Consider the following 11,422-nt stretch of genomic DNA (forward strand, 5'->3'; position numbering starts at 1 on the left):
GCAAAATCCATGACCAGGACTAACAAGCTTATGTGCAAGTCACTGCCTGTATCTGCACACTCTGATTCATGAAACACCATGGCAGGGTGCTCCAGGATGCTGCCAGACTTCGCAGGGAGCTAAATCACTGTGACTCAGCGAAAATGTTGAGGTGGATGGGCCTCATCCACACAGCATTCAGCAAATAATAATAATAATAATAATAATAATAATAATAATAATAATAATAATAATAATAATAATAATAATAATAATAATAATAATAATAATGATGGAATGCTTTTAAACTCTTATAAAGTCAGGTTTTATATGGCTTTAAATTATGATAGTTATCTTTGTCCATGAAGATAAAGCAATCAGATAAAACAGAACACAAATGCTTGAACAGAAAAGCCTGTCCACATAACTGTGTCCTTCCAGCCCATGCTATGGCTGAGCTGCCAAAATCTCTCCCTGCTCCTCCCTGGCCAGCAGGAAGTTCACTCCAAAAATGTTAACATTTTAGAATAAAGTCTTAGAATAATATCTTAGAATAAAGGTTTAGGAGAAGGAAAAGTCTTGAAGACTCTGCTTAGACACATGGTTAAAAAAAGAAGCCAGTTATGGTTGAGTTGCACACCTCTCAGACCAAGACTTCTAAGTTTAATAGCTCAATCTCAACATTTTCTAGTCTGTTCTCTACATAATTTTGATCAGCTCCTATTGCTGTAACACCCAAGCACCTTTAATAATAAATTAAGTAAAATGTATATGACATAGGATCAATGTAAAAGCTTGTCAATCTAATCAGAGGTAAGTGCAGAAGGGTATTGGGATCCTTTGTGGTCTTGAAAACAACACACCATTACTGAATTTATAAAATCTCTACAGGCTTTTTTTATTTTTTTTGATAGATCTTTCTTTCCTGTCAAATTCCTCACATCCCTTGCAGTAGTCTTGTCTTTTCTGTTTTGGGGGGGTCTGGTTTGATGTATGTGTTATTTCCTATTTGTTTTCAACAGAAGAGACCTCCTCTCACTCATCTAGTTTGACCATACTGGAGTTGTCATGTCACTTCGAAAAATTTGATTCCCTGCTTTTCTCTCTGTCCTTCACATAAATTTGGTATCTTTTCCATTCTGCAAAGTGTGATGACATCCAAGGTAGGAGAAAGATTACAATAAAGCTTGGTTAAGCCAGTGGCTTAGAAACTAAGCCAAGAAAAGCAGGAAGAGATTTTGTTCAAATATAAACCCAGAACATGAATTTGCCAACCAACTGAAAATTCTGTCCTATAAAAGCAGCTTAAGTAATGCAAATGCACAAAGATTGTAACAAAACACATCAAACATCATGATTAATGGCTCAGTAATCCACAGTTGTCTCTACATTTTGATAGGCAAACATTATAAGTCCAAGCATAAAATATTTGATTTAACAACACCAGTGAAACTCACACAACATGTAAACTGGTACTCAGGAGTCAGCAATGAGCAAGAAGGAGTTTATAGTCATATAAGCAAAAGAAAAAAGTAGACTCCAGAAGTAAAAAAATCCTACTCTTATTATCAAACACAAAATTGAGGCTCTGTGATATGTGAGGAGCCTAAGGCAAGGTGTTGAAATTACATCAGCTTCCTAATGTGAAGCACCTTTTCTTCAAGACAGCTGCCAGCTAAGCAACCCAGAGCCTCCAGACCCCTGTGTCTTGATTTCTGAGGCACTGCATTTGTACAAATGAATGCCTTTTCATTTCATGTAAAAAATCAGGAGGTTTATTTGAACTAACACACTACTAGCTGTGACCATAGATCCCTTTTCCTGCCTCTGACACCCTACTGATGCCAGCTAACATTTTAATGGGAGCCCAGGGAACAGATTAGGGTTAGGGTTAGGGCAATGGTCCTGTGGGAAGCCCACCCCTCTGCAAAGCCAAGGCACACAGCATTTAGCTAAAACATAAGACCATGTTCCATTTTAATGAATTCCTCTTCCAACAGCAGGTGAGCCTAATATTTACTAGGGAAAATATGAAAAATTCACTCCATTTGTCACCACCCGAAAGTGAGAAAATCCTCCAATGGTCTGGACACCCATTGCCTCCTGCAGAAATTCTTCTGGCATCTATCAGGCTCTTACTGCTGTGGAACCATAGAATGATTATGGTTTGAAATTACTCTTAGATCATTGTGTCCAATCGGTACCCAGCACTACCATTTTCACTGCTAACTCATATCCCCAAGTACCACATCTACATATTTTTTGAACACTTCCAGGCATGGTGATTCCACCAGAGCCCTGGGCAAAGGAGAACACATGTGAAGTCCCTGTTCATCGCTAAGGCATTTGCCCTTAGTTCGTTCATTTTAAAACAAACGGCTAAATCAGCATCAGACTCCTCCAGCCAACCACAACGCCACACCCACGGTCATCTAGTGTCTCGCATACGAGGGCGGGGAGAGAGGGCCGGTCCCAGCGACAGTGGGTCGAGGCGGGGCTGGGGCATCTCCGCTTCTTACAGCGCCCTCGGGAGCCTTGGGCACGTACCGATAGACGGACCGACAGACGCCCGCGGTCAGCATGGCGATTCCCTGCGTGGAGCTGAGCAACAAGATGAAGATGCCCGCTCTGGGACTGGGCACTTGGCAGGTACCGTGGCGGGCGGGAGGAAGGACGGTGGTCCGGCGGACGCTACGAAGCTGAGGAGTAAATTATAAAGAAGAACAGCGACTAAAAGCGGGGCTTCCGCGGTGCGACGGGGGCTCCCGCGGGATCCATGTGCCGTCGTGGGGGCCGTGGGGTCTGTATCGCCGCCCGCTTGAAGCGCCCGATCTCGGCCGCTTGTGTAACCGGGCGGGCTGCCAGGAGCGGGGGGGCCGCGGGGGCGGGAGGGAGACGGCGCGGGGAGCGGAAAGCAAAGAAAAGGGGGGGGGGGGGAGGGAAATAGGGGCTGAAGAAGGTGGAAGGAGGCACCAAAAAAAGAGGGGAAGCAAAAGAAACCGACAGAACGACTCGCAGCCCTCGGATGGGGTCACGGACCGAGCGGGTCCCTGGTCAGGGAACCGCCCGCGTGGAGAAGATTTGGGGAGGGTGAAGAAACTCTTTGGGCAACACTGAGAGCAAACAAGGGGAAATGATACTGGTTATTGCGCTGCTGGTAATGGCAGAGCCAAAAGGTCTTGCAGAAACAAATCTCTTTGGGTACTGGTTCTCTGCAAAAATGTTTGCCAGGAAACTCAGTTGGAACTTAGTTAAATGCAGGTGATGAGAAAGCTCCAGGAGCAGCTGGAAAGGGGAACTTTGTGGAGCTGTCACAGCAGTGAGCACTGGCTGGAGGACATGGAGGAGCTCATCTTTGGCTTCCGTTTGATTTCAGGCTCCTCCAGGAAAGGTGGAAGAGGTGGTGAAGTTTGCTATCGATGCTGGCTACCGTCACTTTGACTGTGCCTATTTCTACCAGAATGAAAATGAAATAGGGAATGCAGTCCAGCAGAAGATCAAGGAGGGGGCAGTGAAACGAGAAGACCTCTTCATTGTCACTAAGGTACAAGGATGCAAGATTATTGGGGCATTTAAATTTTCTTGAAAAAGCCTCCCTTGTTTTCTACCTGTAAAATAACATAGGGACCTATTCCCTTCTCTGACATTGTCTTCATGGTTGTCTTGCTATGTGTTACAATTATTTGCAGTTTGGACTCAGCTTTATCAGGAGCCATTGACAGCTTAGGATAGATAGCATGGCTATTAATCTAATAATTTCTTTGCATTCATTATACAGGAGGTTCATTTGTACACACCCAGGAAAGATCAGGAAAAAAAAGGCAAGGCAGTTGTCTGGATTCATCTGTGCTATGCAAAATATTCGAAAACTGTGTCATATACAAATCATAAGCCTGAAAAGGAATAGAAATCAATGTATGGGACTTCAATCTGAAGCATTTCATATGTATTTTCTTTGTTCTTGTATCTCACCCACTTGTCTCAGAAATGCTCATTAACAAAAAGAACACTTCAACTAATAAACTTGTGACTTGGGGTTTTCATCATCAAAGCCAGAAAACTTGAGTATAGCTAAGCTTTGCCATAGTAAGCTTTGTTGTTTTTAAAGAACATGGTTTAATTTAATAATACTTGCAAGTTTTTCTATTTAAAGAGCTTGAATTTTGATTTGAAAAATAAAGTAAAATTGACAACTGTTCTCACTGTGAACAGTCAGAAGGGACGGAAGGAATGAGCTGCTCAATACTGAAAATCTAGGCTGAAAAGAATAATTCTAACACAGCCTTGTGGTGTCAGATACACTTGCCAGAGTGTTACATTTATTTCTGAGAATCTCTTTCCATAAGTGGGAATACTGACTCCACCTTCACAATTGTTGTTGGCTTTGTGTATGTTTGTCCTACCTTAAAAGTAAAATGCTGACATCCTTGCACTGGGGAGGGAGTTTTTCTCCCAGACCACCAAAGGAGAAGCTTCTGTCTTGGACTTTGGGAGCTGTAAAGTCACAGTCAGGCTTGGTTTCTTCCCACAGTTGTGGAACACATTTCATGAGAAGTCCTTGGTTAAAGTAGCATGCAGAAAGAGCCTCACTGCACTGCAACTGGACTACCTTGACCTCTACCTGATGCACTTCCCTATGGGATTCAAGGTAGTCTTACTCTACATCCCTTTTCTTCTTGCCTGCCTAGAAACATGGTGCATTCTCTCACTATCTTTATTATGCAACTGGTATATGCTGTGGTTCGTTTCGCTCTACCCTGAATCTGGTGGTAGCAAGTATTTGATCACTAAGTACTGATATGTTTTGGCACATGGCTTTTCATGCTTGTTGGAACAAGATAATCACAGGTATGAGCACTGCTAATGTGCCCACTGAGTCTTCAGGGAAACTGTAATCAACATGGAATGATGCAGGTTGGGACCATGGCCTTCTGCTGTGCTTGGAACAGCATGAACATCTCAAGTTTTGGAGATGTTGCCGTGGTCTGGAGTAACCAACAGTGAAAAATGAAGCATAGCACAAGAAAGAATGTGCATCTTTTCCCCAGTAGTCTACATCTGTGTAAAGTAAATAAAAAACTAGAGTAGAGGTGTGTGTGGGTGTCTATTTCTTTCTCTCTAGATCTGCCTAAGCTACATCATTGCTACTAATCCCCACACTCCTTGCATGCAGGGACTGATTTGAAAAATTATGGCCCTCATCCAAAAGAGAATATTAATGAATGTGCATAATTTTTAGTTATGCTATATGTTTAAATAACCTGCTAACTTGTTACCTGTAGATGCAGTCCAAAGTGCCAGTTCACAGTAGGAAATTCAGCTCTTAAAAAGTCTGTGTATTATCTGTCTTGAAATACCAGGCTGGTGAAGAGCTGCAGCCTCTGGATGACAAGGGTATGAGTATTCCCAGTGATACAGATTTTCTGGACACATGGGAGGTAAGTTAATATTTGCTCTTCAGAGCAAGTGTCAGCACTAAAGATAGAGCAGAGATCTGTGTGCACAATGAAATTAAGGGATATGTTTGGGTATGGAGAAAAGTCACACAAAATTGTATTTTGACCCAATAGCTGCTGCTGTCTCTTGATTTGGGGAACAAGAAGGGCATGTATTTATTAAGGCTAACGAGAAGGGAGCTATCAGCACTGTAGGTGCTGTCACTAAAATAATATTTGAATACATACAGTAGTAGAATGAACTCATAGATTAATCCAGGTGTGGCTGTGTTTTATACAGATAGGATTTTTTTTCTTTTTTTACTGATTGAGATACTGTTATCTAATCTAGTGTATGTTGTTTGTTCATTTGGTGCTAGTTTGAGGGAAATAAAATAATGTACTTTGTCTGTAATACCACCGCCTCATGCACACATATTGGTTGTCCTTACTCATTAGGCCATGGAAGAACTGGTGGACTGTGGTCTGGTAAAAGCCATTGGTGTCTCCAACTTTAACCATGAGCAGATCGAAAGAATTTTGAACAAGCCAGGACTGAAGTACAAACCCGTAATGAACCAGGTGAGATTTTTATTTCCATTTGTCAGCTAACTTTGTAATATAGAATCATAGAATGGTTAGGAATGGAAGGTACCTAAAGGATCATGGAGTTCCAACCCTCCTGCCAAGGGCAGAGAGCCTTCCGCTTAGCAGTATTCCTAAATATGTTACGAGCATATGTGTGTGTGTGTACAGATAGATATTTAGAGTATTCCTAAATTCCCAATTTATATATATATATAAAAATATACATTTCATATATGTAAAATATATTTTAGAGTCATCTAATATAGAATTCATATAATGTGTTTTTATTATATATTCATGCTACACTTTAGCTCTAAAACTGGCTTCTGCTATGACATTTAAATAGTTTTGGTACCATGGAAAGATCTCAGAAAGCCCTAGGTATCTCTGGTTGTCTGAAAGATATTTCAAGTCAGTGCTACCTGTGATATGCAAGGTTTCACTACAGTGTCAGTCTTGATGGTGTTTAACTAACAGGGATCTCAACAGAAAATTTTTTGTAGACTTGTATGTATATAGTGCTGTGAAGATTAGAGAGCAGTATCACAAAAACCAGTATGGATTATGCATATCACAGTAATATGAAACAGATGAGAATATTTCAGTTTTAGACAGTGGAAAACAGTGAAAACACCCATTACCTTGTATAGAACATTGTGCTTTCCTGCTACATATCCACTTTGGCATTCTTAAGTATCTCTGGGACTTGGGTGTCACAGCCCAAGTTGCCTTGGGTCCATTTTTTCCAGCCCTGGGATAAAATCCCTGCTGCGAGCTTCTGCACCAGCATGAGAATGTACAGGGATGCACTGGACTTACTTATTTTTCATCATAAAATAAACCATTTCACTCAACTTTGTTATGGAAAGGAGGGTTGAATTATACAATTACATAATAAATTCTGACCATATACCTTATGAATGGAATCACAGGACAGCAGCAGCATAGGAACCTTCTGACGTTCTTCCATATGCAAATTCTTTGCACTCAGCTGAGGGTGCTGAATGCCCATCTCTGCCAGATGGGGAATATCCAGGGAAATCCCCACACTAAATCTGGTGTAGGCATAGTGCTGTGATGGTGGGCTTTGGTGTAGAATGTGCACTGGCTAGGAGCTTGGAGGCTTGGAGCAATTTTACTGAGCGTGTGGTGGTGGATGCAACTACTTCCTCTCTTCCCCTCCTTGCCCCCATTAGAAGCTGTAGCAACTTGAGCAGTTGAATAGTTCAGGCTTTGCCTCCAGTTTGCTTCTCCATGGCCTGTGCCACATGCCGTTGTTACAGTAGTTGCCTGATCTAGCTCAGGTCTAAATAAACCACTGTACATGTATTTCATGTCACCATGCCTGGTAACTAAGTTACAATGTTTAGAAACAGCTGGTAGTGTGCACAGTGCCATGTAAAAAAGCATAGACAAAGCCCTGTGGCCATACTGTGGCTTGTGGCAAGCTGAGCAGCATCCCTGTGTAGCTCCTGTCCTTTGCAGTTAAAGGACATCTTTCCCAAATGGCTAATTGCAACAGGAGCTTGATTCCTTAGCTCAGATCATTTTCCCAGGCTTCTTCAGGCATCAGGGAGACTACTTGAGGCAAGGAGAGATTGGGTGACTCTGAGCAGAAAATAAATTTCAGGTATTCTGAGCTGCCCTTCTGAAGATGCAATAGTCCAGGAAGACTGATTTCCTGGATTCCTGACACAGATAGCACTTTCAGTCTTCTAATGTATTTTTCACTGTCTGTGTGTAATGTGTAGCATGAGGAATCTCTATTCTCTGTGCTAGGCCTCTAGATATTGCTGTGACATTATAAACCTTTTCATAAGGTAAGATCTGAATCAATGATACTGAAAGTCAAGTCTTCACATTTTCTGTGACTCAAGAGCAATTAAAATGTTATGATTTGCAGCTCAGTGTAGTCTACTTCTTTATCAACCATGTTTCTTGGGCTTGCAGGTCGAATGCCATCCGTATCTAACCCAGGAAAAGTTGGTCAAGTACTGCCAGTCCAAAGGGATTGCTGTGACTGCATACAGCCCCCTTGGCTCTCCTAACCGCCCGTGGTAAGAAAGCATTGCAGCTTTTCTGTACACAAAACAGTGCAGTTGCACCTCGAATCTTTGAGGCAAATTATGTATATAATTCAGGTAAAATGAGAAAAGTACTGTTGATTTGTTGCAGATTATGTTACACAACATAGGGCTTCCTGCAGGGGAGCTATTATCTTTCTACCATCAGTATTCCTATTTTTAATAGGGCTAAGCCAGGGGAACCTATGCTGCTGGAGGATCCCAAGATTAAAGAGATTGCTATTAGACATCATAAAAGCCCTGCCCAGGTAAGTGGGGTTGTCAGCGCAAGCTATTTCTTCTCCTCAGATGTTTTCAGGCTGATAGCCAGTCTCAGCATATGCTGCCTTCTCTAGAGATACAGTATAATGAGGCTGAACTGGATTTGACTCTTCATTCTGCCCAGGTTCTTAACAACATTCATAAAAATTATCAGTTATTTTCTAAGAGGTCTTGAGTACTGAGTTTTGGAGTGGACTGATCAGAAGTGGTACATGCTTGGGTGTTCATCTTCCTAAACCTTTTATTCCTTTCTCCATCTAGTTAGCTAAGTTATTCTTCAGATAAGTCCTGTAATTTGAAGACTCACTGAATTGCTCCCTGTCTGCTTCTATGCACAAAGAATTATTGAAAGGTGCTTGATTATTTAGGATTAAATTTTTCTCTGTTAGTTGCTATTCACACAAATGAGTTCTTATCTAAGCTATGCTTAAATTGCACTTCAAACAAACCCACATGTTCACAAGCAATCCATGACAATCATATTTTACAAACAGGCAGAGCAGGACAAAAGATTGTATGCAACAGTTCTCTTTTTTATATGGGAATGGATGACATACACACTTTTAAATTCTAGAAATACGCTTTTCTTTTATGGACTTCAAATTACCTGTGAGCTCAAAATAATCTGCAGTATCATTATGCTTATTTGGTCTGATCATCCATGTAATGCAAGCCAGAAACATAATTTTTCTCCCCTTGCTACTATCCTTAACAAAATCAAAACAAATCCTTGAAAAAATCCTTGTAGAAACAACATAGACCAGAAACAATTACAGTTTGTCAGTAGACTGGCAAATATGCAAGCAAATTGTAGCATATCAAATTCCTGTGTGCAAACTGGTGGTCTTAGAAAGAGTGAGTGTGGCTGTATGAAAGTAAAGTGGTTTGTGCATTTTAAAAAAAGTAGGAACATAAAATTCACTTGATTAGATTTCTTGGTACTCCTGTGTTCATGCTCCTCCTTGTTCTTTCCTAGGTTCTAATCCGGTTTCTTATCCAAAGAGGCATCGTTGTCATTCCCAAGTCTGACAAACCACAGCGTGTTCAGGAGAACATGAAGGTGAAGTTTCTATTGTGACTGCTGCTACCTTTTCTTTATGCAGGATAGCCACCCACAGCTGTTGCCTCCCCCATGTGTCCAAGTGGCACCAAAGAGGCATTGGAAGGGGAATGCAGAGATGTGAAGACTGGGTCTCAGCACTACCTACCCATCTCTGCTTTTGCTCTGGCAAAAAGCATTTTGCTCTGGCTAGGAGAGAAATGGGTTACACCAGAGTTGTCTGAGCTCTGCTGTCCTGGAAAAAAGGCAACACCATTTTTGGACTTCACCTCTGGAAAACACTTTGGGGTGTAAAGGAACAGGCTGTGAACACCAGACCTGTTGCAGTTTATGTCTCAACCTGAGGCTGCTTATAAGACCTGACATCTTAAATGATATCTGTGTGTTACTTTTAATTCATGCTGCTTAGGTTTGGAGCTATTTCTCCTATGAACCACCACCAAGAATTCCTAGGCGATTGATTAGCTTGAGCCAACTACTTGCAGTTGTACCCAGTAGTTCTCTGTTGTAGCAGAAAATTTACCTCTAGTTCTAGTACTTGTGACCCATCAAGTAAGTAATCCATCCTGAGCACCTTAAATCTTCTACCTGTGCATTACAATACAAACTGCAGTGGTGTTGGTGTTTAGCCAGACATTTCTATAAACAGCATCTCAGAGAGAGAAGGACTATCTTTATTACTTCAAGAGTAAATTGTTATTTGGCTGAAAAATAAGTATTTCTTAACTACACTTAATATGTTCCTACCTCAAGCTAACTACTCATGAACCTAAGTAAAAAGGGCTCTTTTTTTTTTCTTTCCCTGGTAGGTGTTTGACTTTGAACTGTCTAAAAAGGACATGGATGTCATCCTCAGCTTTAACCGGAACTGGAGGGCAGTTCCAGTGCTCCAGTACGTTATTACCCTTACTATGCATTAGACCTATTTCTGTCTGTATTTTCATCCCCCCATGCCTTGAAAACATGCATGACCAAAACCAGGGAGACTTTGTACTTTAAACCCTGGACCCCAGAAAATGAGGCATATCCTGGAACTGACATCAGGTAGGAGATTCCTTTGGAGCATTTCCCTTCAGCATATTGGTGTTACATGTGCTTTCTCACAAGCCTATGTTCAATTTAATGACAGCTGCAAAACTTGAGTACACTGGAAGTGGCAGGAGTGGGGAGACTGCAGTGGGGAAATGCTGCCAAGCTACTTTCTACAGTACTTAAATAATGAGTTCTTTCTCTTTTCAGAGCTGTCAATCACAAGGACTACCCCTTCAAAGCAGAGTATTAAATGCAAGTGGTTTCTGCGAGACCTCCATTAAAGTACTTCCAGATTAGAAGATGCACGCTGTAGCTTAATCTTGATTTCTTCTTCTGTAATTGACAATCATTATGAGCAGTTTTCCTTCTTTTTTTAGGAGGAGATCACTAGCTGATGTAAGTGCATCAGTAGAGCTGGGGCTTTTGTAAAGATGGTTAGCAGAAATCTGTTCTTGATTATGAGTAGAAAGACAATGTCTCTCCATTTAATTTTTTCCTTGTCTTCCTCAATTAGAGACGTGTTTAACAAAAAGACCTCGGGTTACTTACACTTTTTTTTATATTTTTGTTGTGGTCAGTCATACTGGCTCATGAGTCACTGTAAAGGAATGCTCTCATTACTTTGCTTTTTATATAGTTGTGATTTTTATAGAGTGTATCTCTAATGCTTTAAAATTTTATATGAATAAAGTTTATTAACAATAAAAGTTCATCAGTGTAATGGGGAAATTGTTTCCTACAATTAGGTGTGTTTTTCTGAACCTGATGTTTTAAAAATTCCAATACAGATAGAAATACATTATTATAATTCCTGTACAACAAAGACAGTACATACAGACCACTTGATGGCTTAAGCATCAAACAGGATTGTGCTCTAGTTAGGACCTAAAGAACAAAGTTGTACCTATTGCCTCATGCACCCCTTCCTCTGACTATCTAGAAATTGAATTCTTGTGTGATTAGTGACGAACGTTGAAGGCAGC

At 41.1% G+C, this 11,422-nt stretch overlaps 1 protein-coding gene across 2 annotated transcripts; it reads left to right on the forward strand.

Annotated features, from left to right (window-relative positions):
• Positions 1-2,429: 2,429 nt before the first annotated feature.
• On the forward strand, positions 2,430-11,181 carry LOC139670128 (aldo-keto reductase family 1 member B1-like). 2 transcript variants are annotated; one of them, XM_071551397.1, is made up of 10 exons: positions 2,430-2,628; positions 3,356-3,523; positions 4,511-4,627; positions 5,340-5,417; positions 5,874-5,996; positions 7,953-8,059; positions 8,253-8,334; positions 9,324-9,407; positions 10,217-10,299; positions 10,647-11,181. In XM_071551397.1, the coding sequence occupies exons 1-10, from the start codon at positions 2,560-2,562 to the stop codon at positions 10,687-10,689; spliced, it is 954 nt and encodes a 317-aa protein (XP_071407498.1). In that variant the 5' UTR covers positions 2,430-2,559; the 3' UTR covers positions 10,690-11,181. The 2 variants fall into 2 exon arrangements, with proteins under 2 accessions (XP_071407498.1, XP_071407499.1); XM_071551398.1 differs by lacking the exon at positions 2,430-2,628 and adding an exon at positions 2,970-3,240.
• Positions 11,182-11,422: the final 241 nt, after the last annotated feature.

The sequence above is a fragment of the Pithys albifrons genome, chromosome 3 (genome assembly GCF_047495875.1).
Source record: "Pithys albifrons albifrons isolate INPA30051 chromosome 3, PitAlb_v1, whole genome shotgun sequence".
NCBI lineage: Eukaryota > Metazoa > Chordata > Aves > Passeriformes > Thamnophilidae > Pithys > Pithys albifrons.

What these genes read in the sequence shown, in the direction of transcription:
- LOC139670128 (XM_071551397.1), top strand. Translation starts at nt 2,560, where the DNA reads ATGGCGATTCCCTGCGTGGAGCTGAGCAACAAGATGAAGATGCCCGCT. An exon ending in ACCTCTTCATTGTCACTAAG is followed by an intron (nt 3,524 to 4,510) that starts GTACAAGGATGC and finishes TTCTTCCCACAG; the next exon opens with TTGTGGAACACATTTCATGA. An exon ending in ACAAACCCGTAATGAACCAG is followed by an intron (nt 5,997 to 7,952) that starts GTGAGATTTTTA and finishes TTGGGCTTGCAG; the next exon opens with GTCGAATGCCATCCGTATCT.